General features: G+C 40.2%; 1 protein-coding gene across 2 annotated transcripts in view; it reads right to left on the bottom strand.

Annotated features, from left to right (window-relative positions):
• Window positions 1–18,035, bottom strand: part of LOC126088586 (intraflagellar transport protein 74 homolog) — a 214,055-nt gene that overhangs the window by 146,487 nt on the left and 49,533 nt on the right. For both annotated transcript variants that reach the window (XM_049906789.1, XM_049906788.1), the window contains exon 3: window positions 5,153–5,396. In XM_049906789.1, coding sequence (XP_049762746.1) covers window positions 5,153–5,396 — 244 coding nt within the window. The remainder of the gene's footprint in view (window positions 1–5,152; window positions 5,397–18,035) is intronic.

The following is an 18,035-nucleotide window of genomic DNA, read 5'->3' on the forward strand; positions in this document are numbered from 1 at the left end:
CTGGATCAGACTCTGAATGTGGCTCTCCAGCAGGGATACGACTTCCTCAAATCCTGCCCTGAAATGAGATCCATCCTTCATGAAATCCTCCCCACTCCACCAAGAGTGTCTTTCCGCCATCCACCTAACCTTCGTAACCTCTTAGTTCATCCCTATGAAATCCCCAAACCACCTTCCCTACCCTCTGGCTCCTACCCTTGTAACTGCCCCCGGTGTAAAACTTGTCCCATGCACCCTCCCACCACCACCTACTCCAGTCCTGTAACCCGGAAGGTGTACACGATCAAAGGCAGAGCCACATGTGAAAGCACCCACGGGATCTACCAACTGACCTGCCTACATTGTGACGCATTCTATGTGGGAATGACCAGCAACAAACTGTCCATTCGCATGAATGGACACAGGCAGACAGTGTTTGTTGGTAATGAGGATCGCCCTGTGGCTAAACATGCCTTGGTGCACGGCCAGCACATCTTGGCACAGTGTTACGCCGTCCGGGTTATCTGGATACTTCCCACTAACACCAACCTATCCGAACTCCGGAGATGGGAACTTGCTCTTCAATATATCCTCTCTTCCCGTTATCCACCAGGCCTCAATCTCCGCTAATTTCAAGTTGCCGCCACTCATACCTTACCTGTCATTCAACAACATCTTTGCCTCTGTACTTCCGCCTCGACTGACATCTCTGCCCAAACTCTTTGCCTCTGTATATGTCTGCTTGTGTCTGTATATGTGTGGATGGATATGTGTGTGTGTGTGTGCGAGTGTATACCCGTCCCTTTTTCCCCCTAAGGTAAATCCTTTCGCTCCCGGGATTGGAATGACTCCTTACCCTCTCCCTTAAAACCCAAATCCTTTTGTCTTTCCCTCTCCTTCCCTCTTTCCTGACAAGGCAACCGTTGATTGCGAAAGCTAGAATTTTGTGTGTATGTTTGTGTTTGTTTGTGTGTCTATCGACGTGCCAGCGCTTTCGTTTGGTAAGTCACATCATCTTTGTTTTTAGATATAAAAGTTCACAACATGGCCGACAGATGGTGCTGGACAGCAAAACGTCAGTGACTGCGCATGACAATCATGTATAAAAGGAACTGTAATGAGAGAGAGAATCAGATGCACCAGCAGTCGCAGCATGTTGACGTTACCTGAAAAGGCGCTTTTAGTGAAGCTGTATTATCAGAATGGGGAATGTGGTAGTTCAGCGTTATGATCCTATCGCCATAGGAAGGGGATTCGAATGGGTAAAGGTCCGTTGACAAATGCAGCTGTGGCGAGAATGATTTCGAAGTTCGAAGCCACGGGTTGTTTAGACGATAGACCCTGTAGTGGCCAACCGGGCACAAGGCGTAATGCTGCTGAGAGAGTTCCGGAAGAAATGGAGACTGTAGCAGGTTTGTCTATGCAAGGGGAAGTCAGCGCTCATGTAGCTGCACGTCGCACCGGCATTCCATACAATACTGTTTGGTTGGCACTGAGGCGTACCCTCCTATGCTATCAGTATAAAATCCATCGGCATCATGAACTGTTACTTGACGATTTAGTGAAGCGGAGGGCATTTGCGGTGTGGGCGTTTCAAAAGATAGCGGAAGATGACGATTGGTTAAGTAACGTGTTGTGGACCAACGAAGCTCATTTCACACACCATCTGTCGGACATTTTTGGAACTTTTGTATTTATTTGGTTCTAATAAAAACCCATGTCATTCCAAGCATGTGTGTCAATTTGTACCTCTCTATCTACATTATTCCATGACTTATTCTGTTTTTAAATTTATACTTACTTTTTGATCACCCGGTATATACATATTGGAGGAAGCAATATATTGGATGACTCTTCTAGGAATGTACACCTTTGAGATTTTGACAGTAAACCCTTTCATGATTCACATCATCTATCTTGTAGCAGCTGCCACTGGAGTTGGCTGAGCAGCTGTGTGGTGCTTTTGTGCTTACTAAGTGAATCTTTAATGAAATGCGCTGGCCTTCTTTGGATATCCTCTATTACCTCTATCAATTCTATATGGTAAGGATTCCATACAGACCAGCAATATTCAAGTACTGTTCGAACAAGGAGTTTGTAAGATACCTTCTGTGTAAGTGCACTTCACTTGTTGAGGATTCTTCCAATGAATTTGAGTGTGGCATCAGCCTTGACTGTAATTAGTTTTATATTGTTGTTGTACTTTAAACTTCTCTATACACATACTCCTAGATAATTTATAGGTGTTACTGCTTTCAGTGATTGTTCTGCAATTGTGTAATCATACAACAATGGTTTTTTCTATTTATGAACAATACTTTAAATTTGTTTATATTACAGGTCAACAAATAATCTCTGTAACAATCGTTGGTCCTCTGCAATTTTCAAAATTGTGACTTCTCTGTATACAACAGTATCATCTGTGAAAAGCCTCATGGAATTTAGGACATTATCTACTAGTTCATTTACATACAGGGTGATTCAAAAGTAACTGTAGACACTTCGTTAGTGTAATGTATGGATCGAAATATTAGTAAAATGTTAGACACAGTTTTGTCTGAAACTGCTTTATTTCAGAGTTATGATTCATAATCCCATTTGTGGTAGGCATTACACTGTGGGCCAGTACAGCCTTTTGGCATTTATGGCATGTCGTGTTCACCTGCACTTTGACTGCTGTCGCTCTGTCAACGGTGCTGCTGCACATTTCAGTCAGGATGCAATGTTGCTTATTCTGATAAGTGGGCAGCTTGTACAGGACCAATTGCTTGGCTTACCAGATCTCTGGATCTCAACCCCTGGACTTCCACAATTGGGGCTGCTCAAGGAGCTCGTGTAGGGTGCTGCAATTGCAAATGTAGCACAACTACATCAGTGAATTGAAAATAGCTGTACAACTGTGCAGAAAGAGAGAAACGGAGCCTGCAACATTTTGAGAGGGGAAAGAAGTTGAGCGAATCTCATCTTTACTTACAGGAACATCGTTTTGAACATATCCTGGGGTAAGCATACAGTGCACGGTAGTGTCATTTGGGTCCCTTTGTGTTGTTGGTTTCTGAGAAGAATTAATTTTGTGTTGTTTGTGTTGCACATATGAACCCTTTTCTATGGCATAATTCCAAAAAAAATAATTTCATACAAAACTTTATTTAACATTTTAATCTTATTTGGATGCATACATGACACACATGAAGTGTGTACAGTTACTTCTGAAGCACCACATATACATGGTGAAAAGTGTTGGTCCTATAACACTCCCTTGGGTTATGAATAAAGTTACTTTTATGACTGCAGATTTTCTTAACTGAGAGTGACATGCTGCATTCTGTTTTCTAGAAACTCTTCAATTTAATCAAACAGCTGGTCTGATATTATGTACACTTTTACTTTGTTCAGTAGGTGACAGTGCAGAGCTATACAGATGCCTGCTAGAAGGAAAATTAAGAGTTTAATGTCCTGTCAACAGTGAAATCATTACAGGCAGTACCTTCTGAAGTCAAGGAACATGACTCCAACTTGAGTGCTGGTGTATCTACTGCACTCTGGTCTCATGGATGAACAGAGCAAGCTGAGTTTCACATAGCAGTTATTTTTGGAAATCATGTTGGTTCCTACAGAGGAGGGGAAAAAAGGTCATAATATATGAGCATAAAACATATACCATAATTTTGCAACAGACTGCTGGCGGAGATATAGGCTATAGTTTAGTGTGTTTGCTCAATGACCCTTCTTGAAAATGAGAAAGACCTGCATTTTTATCAACTACTAGGAACACTTTGCAGCTTCAGCAATCTATGGTACACTGCTGCTGGAAGAAGAGTACATTCTTTCATATGATTTATGCAGAATTGTATTGGTGTCTGATCCAGTCTAGTGGCCTTTCCTCTGTTGAGCAATTTCTTTTACTTTTCTATTTCATACCAATATCTTGTCATTTTGATTTTTTGTGCTACAATTTAAAGGAGGAACAATAGTACAATCTTCCTCAGTGAAACACTTTTAGAAAAAGGCATTCAGTATTTTGGCCTTCTCTTTATTATAGTCTGTTTTGATGGCATTATGGTCACAGAATGTCAGGATGGGAGACGTCAATCTGTTTACTGGTTTAACGTGAGGGCAAATGCCTTAGGAGTTTTTGTCAAGTCGATATAATTTTACTTTCAAATCCACTGAATGTTTCATGCCTTGATGCCATGTTAATTTTGCCTTTGCCCTGTTTTTGTTTGCCTGTGATGCTTTGGCTATGTTTAAATTTGCTGTGAGTCTCTCTTTGCTTTCGTAGAAACTTTCTAACATAGCTGTCAAACCATGATGGTTCTTTATTATCCGTCACAAATTTTCTTGGCTCATACCTGTCTAGGGTGTATTGTACAATACTGTTGAACTTTGTCCATTGAAGCTTGATGTTTTAAGTCATGGAAAGGAATTTTTCATGTTGACCACTTAGGTAGTCTGAAATATATTTTTTGTTCAAAATGGCTCTAAGCACTACATCTGAAGTCATCAGTCCCCTAGACTTAGAACTAGTTAAACCTAACTAACCTAAGGATATCACACACAGCCATGCCCGAGGCAGGATTGGAACCTGCCACCGTAGCAGCAGCGCGGTTCCAGACTGAAGCACCTAGAACCATTCGGCCATAGTGGCCGGCTGTATTTTTTGTCTTTCTTGCTAAGCAGAGATGTATATTTTGTGCCATTTCTTATATACAGATATTTGTGAGTACTGTTACAATTGTTTGATTTTGATGATGTGGACTACTTACAAAAATACGTTGTATAGGTTTATAAAACATTGGAAAGTTCGAGATGAAATAACAACAATATTATGAAAAGGATAGATTGCTATTCACCATACAGAGGAGACAGTGAGCTGCACACATGCACATGAAGATACTGCTATACATTTCAGCTTTCGGCGAAAAGACCTTCTTCCAAAGTAGAAAATACACACATTCATGCACATGACCACTGTTTCTGGCGGCGGGTAGAGACATGAACATGTATATGTGAGTGTGCCTGTGTGTGCATTTTCTACTTTTGAAGAAGACTTTTTGGCTGAAAGCTGAAATATATAGCAATTTTTTTGTTGTGCTTGTCTGTGACTCAACATCTCTATACAGGGGGTAGCAATAGGTCTTTTTTAGGTTTATCCTATAAATTTAATACTGACCTGTAAGTTCAGCTGCCATTTCTTTAACTCTCTTGTCATAAATCAAAAAAGTTGCTTGTTCAGCTGACCGAGTCTCAATATCCTTATTCAAATGACTTATTTCAGATGAAAGTTCTCTGATCTTCATCTGAAGTATTCCTTCAAAATATCGTTTATCTTCAACTTGCCGTTTCTGTGGTCCTCTGGAAGCTGTACGGAGTCCAGTCAGCCCCTGTTGTGTCACTGGTCTATCCACGACATTCAACTTGTAAAATTAAAAACACATACAACTATTGTAGATTGATGGAAATAAAAACTGGCATTTAAATCTAAATTGGGCTAACAGCAAAAGTAGTGGGACATGCTTTTTGTTTTATTCTGCAAGTACTTCTAACTTCTTATTTTATGTAACAAACCGATATGTCTATTAAATACTTATTATTCACTCATTCTTCCATCATGAAAAAATTCTCTAATGGCATTTTAAAAGCAGCCATTTATATCCATATCCACATTAACAAAATTCTCTGGTTTCCTTTTAAAAGCAGCCATTTACAACGATATATTAGCTAACACAATATATATTTTTGAATAAAGCATCTCACTCCTTGGAGAAACATAAATGTGCATGCTTAAATGATATTTCTGGCAGGATAAAACTGTATGCTAGACTGCATTTTGCTAAACACTGCTGTGCCCAAACTAATTTGTCAGATATATAGAGTATTCAGTGTCCAAACTTGCATCACAGGCCAACATACAGCTTCATCTGCCTATGGTCTTGCCAGTTTAGCACGTAGACCACAAATTCATAGGAGAAATATAAATAATGTTTCATTTTAAAATTTAATTTTCAACTTAAACAAGCTATTGTAAAAGCCCAACCATTATATTGGCAGTCCAGATGATGCATCATTACATTCTTTCATTTAAATTACGCATGATTCATATGAATTTCCCAGCAGAATGTTAAATATTAGTTTTAAATCAGAGATAGGAGAACAATGCTAAGAATGAGGAAAAGTTGTATTTATTTATTGAGTGGGAATGATTTTTCAAAGTGAGCTATATATTACCGGACAAGATGAATGTTTTATTTAATGTTAGCTGACAATATACGAGGTAACAACACAACACAATAGCTCTGCTACTTGATAAGAAAGTCCATAGCTAGTACTTTGGACTCACCATTATGAAAGTCAGTGGCATCTACACAGTTCCAAAGTGCCAGAAAAATTCCAAAGACTAGGCTACAAACTTGATGCTTGAATGGACCACTTGTATTTGGAGACTACCAAATAATGTTTTCAGATCCCTGTTTGATCCAAATAGTAAAACAACTGATCATCTCAGGTTTTATGTTCTGTACAGTTGTTTTGAAGTTTATAAATTTGAATAAGAGCTGAGTATAACTGAACTATTATTTTCCACTGTGTTGCCTTTGAATACAATACAGCAGCTGAGCTCATGAGTAGGGAAGTGACACAGTATAGTCATCCACAAGTAATGTAAAAAGTGGCAGCTATATTGTAACACATGCTACTTCAGCTTTCAAATATTTGTCCAAACAACAGCATGTATAACAGCAGTGCAGCAGCAGATGTGGCAGCCCCGTCAGTGGCAGAAGGTGAGTCCTCGGTTCCAGGTCCTGATCAAAAGTCTCTGGACACCTGTTAGTATGGGGTATGCCCAACCACTGCTTTTACGATGCCTTGAACCTTTCTAGGGACACTTTCAAAGAGATGTCTGAATGTCTGCGGAGGAATGGCTCCTCTTTCTTCCTCAAGAGCCGAAACTAGAGAAGGTAGGGATGTTGGACACTGGGGTCTAGAGCAAAGTCAGCATTCTAACTCATCACAAAGGTGTTCCAATGTGTGCAAGTTGGAACTCTGGATAGGCCAGTCCATTTGAGGACTGTTATTGTCCACAAACCATTACCTCAAAGGTTCTGCTTTACGAGAGGGAGCTGTACCGTTATGTGTATGTAGGCGAGCGATTTGCCTGCCTGGAGTTAATATGAGGGGACGTGAAAGTGTTGTACAGCTGAATGCTATCAGGCCCAGGGTGCATCACAGCAGATCCAGCTAAGTGACCAATACCGGCCACCCAGCTACAAAGATGAGCAGTGTCGCCAGAAACAAATAAATCCCAAAGCTGGATATCTGGATGGTTGTCGCTACTATTTCAGAGCAAATAAACATTTTCACAATGAACCTCTGAATTAACAGCTTTTAAACACTTTATGCAATTTCAACATAAAGTATCTTAGATGACAGCATTGCACTACAGTTATAATCTCTAAAAGCTACATATTTGTATCTGTTTTATTTCTTGATTTATAACATTTTTTTATCTTCTCATTATGCTAATGTTTGTCAAAACATCATATACTCCACAATTACACAGCAAATGTATACAGCATACAGCACGAATACCTCACTTTTTGTCATACTTGTGTATTTATTTTATGATAAGTTTACTATTTTGCCAGTAACTTTATTTAAATATTAATTACAACTGATAATACAAAATCTTGGTAATTTAAGAAGTGGTCAGTCACATGCCTTAGCTGACACCACCTTTGTAAAGAGTTCCAGAAGATGCTTCCAACAAGCAGGCTTAAATAATTCTTTAAACAATGTTTAAAGACAATCTGTTGTCATTTATTGTGAGCGCACTTGCGCAAGAATACTGGATTATTTATTTATGGACAAATCTTTATTTATATCCACTGTGAATGGTCTGAGTGTGGCTGAATTTTTATATTATTTCTTCATTTAGATATGGTCATAAGATGTTAGTTTAGTCCAAGATGTGGTCAAGTTCAGTCAAATGATGTCTATAGAATGTAAGAATGATGTATTGGTAGGGACAGCCTACAGCCAATGGCAAAGCACACAGTAGTGGAAAATTACGGGAGTCAAGTGGAGGCTGGAACTTTTTGAGTGAATAGCTCAAAGGAGTGATTTGAGGCACTTTTATGTGATTTCTAGAAGGAGGCAGATGTGCCTGTGGTAACGAGTGGTATCCTATCATGGTCATGTTTGATTGTGAGTGGTGAACAGTCAGTACCGTACTTTAACTTCTGAAGGGACTTCATATATCAAGAGGTCCAAACGTGTTCCAGAGTAAGACTGTTAACTTTTTCTGCTTGTATTACAGAACTGAGGACAGACTGACTATGAGTTACTATTCTCTGTATCACATGCCATAATTTGAAAATCACCATGTTGAACTCTGAACTGTTTCGAGCTGTTTTAACTTTAACTTTGTATTTTATTAACTTGCAATTCTAGCCAAAGTCTAGACTATTTGACTGTAGGATCGCAACAGGTTATTATTTGCAGTGAATTAGCTGCAAGGCATAAAAGCAGACATGTGCAGCTCGACCCCGTGACTACATTGAGCTAGTCTTTCTGAACAGAGTCATGCATAGTCCAAGTACCTAAAGCACAAGTAACCAGAGGTAAAGATGCAACTGGTTTGCTTCTATGGGATGCTCTATGTTGGAGCAACTACACAAGCAGTAATTGTTAAGTACCATCGCAGTGCAGTGTCATACTGATACAATTATATTCACCAAACTGTTCCTCAACTGTACACAGATCCTTCCATATTTAGCATTCTCTTAAGCACATAGGGGGACAGCACACTACCATGAAAACACCCCCATACCATAATACCACCTCTTCCCTATTTCAATGATGGCACTATACATGGTGGCATGTAGTGTTCTCCAAGCATTCGCCAAATTCAAACCCTTCCATCATACTGCCATAGGGTATGGTGTGAATCATCACTCCAAATCACCCATTTCCAATATCCACTGTTCTTTAAATCACCTCTGTCTCGCTTAACACTGATCACAAAAATTTGTGGCTGATGAGGAGATGCTTGACCACAATACCCCATTATTTTAACTCCCTACAAATGGTCATCATGCTAGCTAGACTGCAGTAGCACTTTGGAATTGATGAATGACTGCTTCCACTGATTCCACACATTCTTTTTACAACCATCTTCCACAGTGCTCGACAGTCCCCATCCATCAGTTCATGAGGTTTGCCTGGTCATGGTTTAGCTGTGGTTGTTCCATTGTGTTTCCACTTCACAATCTCATCACCAATAGTTGACTTGGGACAGCTGTTACTCAGGTGATATCCTGCGACCAGTCCCTGTTCAAAGTCACTAAGCTCACCTGAATGACCCATTCTGCTGTTACTGCTTCTTTACTGACAACACAAAACTCCCCATCTCCTCTCATGACATATAATAGTTAATTCTGCATTACATAGGAGTGCCCAGATACATCTGTTTAGACAGCTTGTAGTAGAACTGGTCTGCTTGTAACATGCCTCACTTGTGACTGCATTACCCCTTGGTAGCTGTGCTGCTGATATCTGATGTCTTGCTGTAATTTGAATGAATGACAAGTTCGAAATTACAGACACAACACTGCGTAGTTAGCTTGACACTTTTTCACATTTACTGATGCAAATATTACTATGCTGAACAACTTGTTTAAAATAATTTATACAGTTTATTTCTCACACCTTCTACTATAAATATTTGTTGGTGGCTACAAATTTTCAGTTCAGTTCTGTACACAGTTCAGATGTTTGCATCACCTGAAGAAAAACCCATATAGCTATTCACTGCACAACAATGTACCGAGATGAATGTTACTCGAGAGCTAACTTCAACACAGAGATGTTCACGTGTTGGTGGTTAAACTCTTACAAATTAAATGTTGTAGGCATACCTGATACGTGGCTCATGGCAAGTTAACACTTGGCTGCTAACTCAAAGAACTACATAAAGAATTTTACAGTGACTGACGTTGACACTTAGGTATTCACCTGTTGGTGACTAAATGTGGACTGTCTTAATCATTGTTCTCTGCTGAAGTTGGTTATTAACTTTTTATTATGAATGATTATTGAAACTGGCTATTAACTTTTAACTTGTAACAAGGAAAACAAAAAATTACTGAACATAGAACTGCAATGAGTTGTGAAGTAATCTGATTTAGCTATGGAATGGATAATGTGGAAACTGATAAAATTATAAATAGTGTATTATGAAGACAATGTATACACTTTCAGAGACTCTCAGTTCCCACCAAATCTGGATAATTTACTTAGTTTTGTATGAAGACAATGTATACACTTTCTGAGACTCCCAGTTCCTACCAAATCTGGATAATTTACTTAGTTCTGTAGACTGAATAATTGGGACACTAGCATCTTTTCCTAGTACAAGTGAGAATTCTTGCAATCAGAAAAATTAGGGCTATAAAACAAGGTAATTGAATTTTGGAAATAAATGCAATAAAGTAATTGTTTTCTGCATTATCATATACTTATCGTTCAGAACACATCATACAATAGAGAAAAAAATTTATATTATTATTGTTATGAATGGAATAAGAATGAGTGTACACTTTGAGATAGGTGCTGTATTTCCATGAGAAAGATGTTCTCAGTCAACAATGTAGGAAAAGACTACTACTTACTGTAAAGAAGACACGTCAGGTTGCAGACAGGCATGATTAAAAGGCACCAACACGTAGCTTTTGGCCATAGCCTTCATCAGTAAAGACCCCCCCCACACACACACACAAAAGCAAGCACACCTCATGCACACATGACTGTCAATTCCAGCATTTTGGCCCAAGATGCTGGAGTTGGCAGTCGTGTGTGTGTGTGTGTGTGTGTGTGTGTGTGTTTACTGACGAAGGGTGTGATCGAAATCTATATGTGAGTGTCTTTTAATTGGCCTATCTGCAACTTGATGTGTCTTCTATTTGGTAAATAGCAATCTCTCTTTTCCTTCATTGTTGATTGATATTCCTATCTGGAATTTCCATTGTTTGATCATCTCAATAAGATTATCTTCACTACAGCAGATGCAGCAAAAATTATTGCTCTAAAATGATGTGTGTCTGAGTATGAATAAAAGACACAAGATTTCAGAAAAACTGACTGCTACGACTGAGAACTAGAGCAGTACCAAAGGCAAAATAGCTTGTGGTTATTTGGTCTAGCAGAAAATGAAGTGGAACACACAGATAACCTGCTCATATAGATTGTCCACGAAAAATTAGACATGGAAGTAAGTAAGGCAGTCACTGACAGGAAGCATAGGGTGGGATGAAGAGTATCAGGTGCTACAAGAGCTTGAGCATATTCCATAAAACACTGGAGTTTTTTGAGCAAAGGAAAATGAGCAAAGGCACAGTTAACAAGAGGAAAAAGATGTGACATATGAATGGCTAATGGTTTTGTAAAATGCCATATACTATTTTGCCCTTCAGAAGATGCGGGCTCAGAATGGCACAGTAGTTACCAAGACCACAGCTGGAAAGAAAATAGTTACAAATATGAGAGAACTTAATATCATTAAGTGAAAATACATGAGCCAATCTGTGAAGCTGTAAAGTCTTGGTTTACAATCAAACTAGTGTAATATACTTTATGCTCTGAAATACTATTCTGCAATTGCATTGACGCAGTAATTATTTTTTTACTTGTGCCTTAACCTATTGTGCATTACTCTTATCTTTGGTTATTATTTAATTTTCATTACTGCTAACACTTATAACTATTTTTGTTTTGCACAAAAATTCTCTATCTGTTTGATGTCCTTGTGCCTTAACCTATTGTGCATTACTCTTATCTTTGGTTATTATTTAATTTTCATTACTGCTAACACTTATAACTATTTTTGTTTTGCACAAAAATTCTCTATCTGTTTGTACTAGTGACTCTTTTCATCAATTATTTTACCCACACATCTTCTTTGTTATCTCTGTTCCAAACTCCTATTTACAAAAATCACAACCAATGTCATTACGTTACTTTCTAATTAAATTGTAGGTTCTTATGCTAATCTCATACTTATGAGGTGTGTGAGAGAAGCAATGAGGCTGACAAAACTGTGAACGATCTGCAATGCTGTGTTGTTCTACTTGTGTAGACTGGTGTGGTCATCCCTTCCAGATGCTCAGGCCAAGATTCAGCTCCGTACAGCCATCACGCGATTTTTAAGAGTACCTTCAGTGAAGCTGTGTTTTTGTCGTGTGTTACAAAAATGGAACAGTAGAATTTAGAGCAATGTTATTCCATCAGATTTGGTGTTAAACATTTGGAATCCATGGGTGTGACCTTGACAAAGTTGGAACAGGCCCATGGCGAACATTCCTTATCAAGAGCCCAATTTTTTCATCTGCACAAACCATCTTTGGAAGGCCAAGAACATACTGAAGATGAAACTCACTCAGTGAAACCTTCAGCTTAAAAAACCAATGAAAGCTTTGAACGTGTGCATGCTCGTGTGAGATTGCTGTATACTTATAACTTGAATTATCCAATGTCTTATGCATCAGTTGCTTTGTAGACAACAGGACCCATAAATACAGTACATTACAAGACAATACAATACAATACTGTTCCTTCAAGACAAACTGTTAACCATGTGTTTTTCAAGGATGTCCTTGAAAGGTGTAGGAAAAGGGTAAACTGAGTGAGACCAGACACTGCAAACACATGGATGCTGCATCATGACAATGCCCAATGTCACATGGCCATTCCTATCACAGAATTTTTGACCTCAAAATGCATTTCTGTTGATCCACAGCTCCCTATTCGCCTTCCCTGAGTCCTTCCAAATTTTTTTCTTTTCCCAAAATTGAAAAATGTCTTAAATGGTTGTCATTTTGGGCCTCTGGAGAACATTCTGAGAAATGAGACTGACATGTTAAAGGACCTATCAGTTGAAGCCTTTCAGCACTGCTACAAAACTGGGAACAATGACTCTGCTGGTGTATAGCTGCCAAAGGGAACTACTTTGACGGACACAATATTCTCGTTTGAATAAAATAAAAACTTTGTTAGATAAAAACCCAGTCTCATTACTTTTCCCACACATCTTGTATTAAGTTTGCATTTCTCCGCTGGTGCATTGGCCTTGTAATTCATCCCTATTTTTTAACTATTCTGATCTGTATAGTACACTAATTACATTTCATCCTTTCAGACAGGGTGTTACATTGTTCACACTTATCTCTATCTTTTGCCATATCTCCTCACAATTAATATTCCGTCTCTATTTTCCATTCCTTCATAATTTTGGAAATCCTTAACACTGTGATCTCTCCATTAGGCTCCATAAGTAAGAATCTCCTCAGACATACAAAATCCTGTTCATTCCTGAGGTATGCCACTTCCTGGCAATGTGGTTCGCTGTCCGTCAGGTAAAGGCAAACAGCCTCCTGCAGACCACCCAAAATCATGTTTCAGAGCTGTTAGCAGCCCACTTAAATCAAAAGAGTGTTGGTATAGGGTAAATTTATTTTTCTTTGTTGTAATTGCTGTTTGTTATGTGTTGTAGAAGAAAGAGAACTGAGAAAGGTGCAACTGAATGCAGTAGCAAGCAGAAATGCCTGCAGGAGCTCCATGCCACCCAAGGAATAAATGAACCAAAACTAGCCACAGAAAAAAGCACAGAGGACCAATCTTTAGAATATGGATTTTGTTCAAGAACTAATAGCTGTTTGTTGGGCAAAGTTTAATAGTTCTCTTCCATGTTGCAACATGGGTTGAATGGGCATTTTTTATTTAAGGTTCAAAAGGGACAGATCAGAGCAGAGGTATTAAAGTGGTGGCAGTGAGTCACACTATTGAATGGACGTCTTTTACTTGATCCTGTCATTTAAGGAAGTCCACAGTTAATACTCAAGCAGCATCAGAAGTACAGATCTTAGAGGGACTAAGATTGAAGGGAACAGTTAATCAGTTTGGTTTGTAACTGTTCACTAGGTCTAGTAATTTCACAGGTAGTGGAGTGACTGGGAATTTGACCTGACAGTTAGTAGTGGTATTGTGATTGGGTATAGGTCTGTGAGCTATCTTAAGAACCTTGGTTTCTTAGGCATTATTATTGGATTGTGCTAGAGTAGATGTCTATTTGGTGTTGAACTCAGTTTTGACTGAATACAGGAGGTCAGTAGTTTATGCCTTAACTGAACCACATCCTTAGTGAATGGATTCTGTCTTTTAGTGGGTGGTACATTGTTCTGCATTGCATTGGGTACTTGGAGTACACCCAATAGTGAAAAATGATTGTTAATACACTCTACTGATGCTACCTGGTATTACTTATTTGCTTATGGACACTCTGCCCAAATCTGGATAAAGATTGCTTGTTGAACAAATTAGAGTTTCTGTTTTTTACTAGAACCTGCTGGACAAGACTCTATTTAGTACTGTGAAAATTGTTTGGGAAGTGTAGCAATTCAAGTTAATGCCTGATGTGGGGTAGTTTTGCTAATATAATTTCAATTAGTAATCAAGTGGCAGTAGAAACAGCTGTGTGTTTGTGTAAAACAATGAAAACTGCTAATGTGTGTGTGTGTGTGTGTGTGTGTGTGTAAAAATGAGCTGTTGCCTCTGCTGCTTAATGACTAACTGAAATTATATTATCAAAATCTACCCATGTTAGTCAAGGTGTTTGTGATATTCTGTAGTTAAGACTTAAAACTGAAAAATAGTGCAAAAATAATAAATACATATATACAGAATTTTCTTTAAAAAGTTTTAAAAGGAAAATAAAGAAAATGCAAAGAAAGAGAATAGTGACTCCCACAGTAAATGGTTTCAGAGACAGACCTGTGACCTCATATCTGAAAAATAATATCCTAACTTCAATTGTACATCTACAATATTAGGGAAAGAAACTTTACGAGATGGCTTGAGTTCTTTTCCACTATGAGCAAGAAAACTAACATTAAAAAACTGTTTAAGGGAATAAGAAAAGAAAGATTTTAATACTGAAGTCAAGGAGATAATAAATGAACAGATACTTCAATTATGACTTTATTGGTAGGAAAATCTTCACTTGGTTAAAATTAAGACTAAAAAAAGACTGATAGTAAAGATATTGTACTGTATATAAAAGGAAGAAGTTAAAAAAATAAATAAATAAAGAACTGGAAGTAATGATCCTATACAAGTATTTGATTAATATTGATACAATTAGACAGAGGTACTAGTATTTGTTTAGTGCTGTAGAGAGCGACGCACTAAGTTGACTTCAATACATTTGGTTATTCAAAGGAAAATAGCTACTGTTCTACAGATGAAGTACCTATTTGGATATACAGAGTCGCTGGACAAAAACATGAAAAAAAAAACACATCACCGTGCCTAGTATGGTGCAGGAAACCTATTGGCTTTCAAAGTAGCTTCCAGTCATTTCTGTTATAACGTCAAGTTTAACACATATATTTCAAAACAACACAATACATGTAAGTCACTGAGCAAGTTGACAAAGCACGACATGTGAACACGGTGACATTCAAATGAGCACTGAGTCCAAGTCAAGCGGCCGCTGGCTGGCTGGCCACTTAGGTGGCGCGGCTGCTGCATGACTGGCAGACAGCGCCGCATGTAGAGGACACACGTAATTGCGTGACAGCACTTTCAATGATCGGCGAGTCACAACACTTTTCCCCCCTTTGAAATGTTTGCACAGGTTTTGATGGAGGTGGCCTGTAGATTGCTAACGTCCATAGGCGTTGTTTGACTGGCCGTAAAGTCTTGAGGAGGAGGCTTACCGTACAGACGGAAGTGTCCCCAATGATAACGGGTCGAGATGACAGGAGACATAGGGGTCGAATCTGCTGTGACCTCGTGCACCAATCTGCCCATTGCAGCAAGTCCGGTTGATATAACAGGAGACATGGGCGATGTGTCGACGTCCGTAGGAGAAGGAGGTGAGTAGAGTTGCTTGAACAGATTATGGTCATCTGGTTCCTGCATGGGCACGTCTCCTGGTGGTGTCCATTCTTGTACTGGCACCGAGATGACGGTGAGAGGGCTGTGTTGTGAGTAATGAGAGATGCCAAGATCCGAGCGTCATGTAGAGCCGAAGGTGGTGTAGTGGCAGTTGGACCAGGTGTTGCTGGCACACGAGGCCAAAGCTGGTCCAGATGACGCACTGCAACACCTGTGTCCGTCTGGATTTCATACAGGCGTCGGCCACGGTGTCGTAAGATGCGGCCCGGGCTGCATTTTGGCCGCCTGCCATATCCCCATACGCATACAAGGTCATCAGTGGTGAATCGGCCAAGCAAAGGTACCCGCGGCCGTGAGGTGGAAGGCCGCAGAAGATGAAGTACTGTGCGGGGCTGCCGGCCATGTAAGAGCTCAGCTGGGATGTGGTCGCCCATGGGGATGAAATTGGAGAAGCACATCATCAGCAGCAGAAGAAGAAGTCAGAAGTTTCCGCATTTGAGCCTTAAATGTGCGGACCAGTCGTTCAGCCTCGCTGTTTGACTGTGGATGGAACAGAGGGGCCATGACATGCATGACGCCGTGACGAGAACAAAAATACGCAAATTCGGAAGAGGCAAATTACGGACCATTATCAGTAACAAGAGTAGGGGGAAGACCTTCCAAAGAAAAAAAGCGGGTGAGAGCATTTGTGGTTGCCGCAGTGGTAGGCGAAGTGCAACGGACAATGAAGGGAAAGTTAGAGTAGGCGTCAATTACGAGTAGCCAATAAGTACCTAAAAAAGGTACTGCGAAGACAGCATGTATGCGCTCCCAGGGCATCTCAGGCGAAGGCCACGGTGACAAAGATGACTTCGGGGTGGCGGCCTGTACGCACAAGGGCCTCAGGCAGCGACCATGTGTGTTATTTCAGAGTCGATGCCAGGCCAGTACACATGACGGCGCGCCAGAGATTTTGTGCGAGACACACCCCAGTGCCGTTGGTGAAGGAGGGGCAAGACCGAAGCACGCAAAGACGCAGGTACCACAACATGCGGCGAAGCATTGTCAGTGGAAAGGACGATAACACCATCCCTAGCCATGAGGCGGTAGCGCAAAGCGTAGTAGTTCCACAACGGATCAGAAGTCTTAGCGGACGGGCGATCTGGCCAACCCTTCTGAATACAGCGTAAAACCCAGGAGAGGGTAGGGTCAGAACCCGTAGCAGCCGCCAGCTGGTCCCTGTGTGATGGGGAATCCGTCCACAACCCGCTGCTCGGCAACATCCAGGTGGAAACACAAAAGTTCGTCCCTATCGAATGCCAGATCAGGACCCATGAGAAGGCGAGACAGAGCATCAGCATTTGCATGTTGAGCCATCAGCTGGAAATGATTCTCATAATTGAAATGAGACAAGTAAAGAGCCCAACGCTGGAGGCGGTGTGCAGCCTTGTCGGGAAGTGACGTTGAGGGATGAAACAAGGGAACAAGTGGTTTGTGATCCGTAACAAGATGAAATTTGGATCCATAGAGAAAAACACCAAACTTATGAAGAGCATAAATAATGGCCAAAGCTTCTTTTTTAATTTGAGAATACTTTTGTTGGGCATCCGTGAGCGTTTTGGAGGCATAAGCAATGGGTTGTTCAGAACCGTCAGAAAAACGGTGCGCAAGGACTGCACCAACCCCATATTGAGAGGCGTCCATGGCAAGGACGAGATGTTGGCCAGGTCGATAAGTAGCCAGGCATGGGGCCTGTTTCAGCAAAGGCTTTGGAAAGCCACATTGCTTGACGCGGACCAGTGAAAAGACACGTTTTTATGCAACAGGCGATGCAACGGCTGAGCCACCGAAGCCGCAGACGGTAAAAACTTGTGATAGTATGCTATTTTCCCCAAGAAGGTCTGCAGTTCCTTAACACATGTAGGGCGAGGAAGGGCATCGATCGCAGCGACAGTTTGCTGAAGTGGACGAATACCATAACAAGAGAGTTGGAACCCCAAGTACGTGATAGATGCCTGAAAAAACTGCGATTTCTGAAGATTACACTTAAGACCGGCGGTCTGTAAGACATGAAAAAGTGTGTGGAGATTCTGAAGATGTTTGTCAGTGGTGGAGCCAGTGACAACAAT

Source organism: Schistocerca cancellata, chromosome 6 (genome assembly GCF_023864275.1).
Source record: "Schistocerca cancellata isolate TAMUIC-IGC-003103 chromosome 6, iqSchCanc2.1, whole genome shotgun sequence".
NCBI classification, from domain to species: Eukaryota; Metazoa; Arthropoda; class Insecta; order Orthoptera; family Acrididae; genus Schistocerca; species Schistocerca cancellata.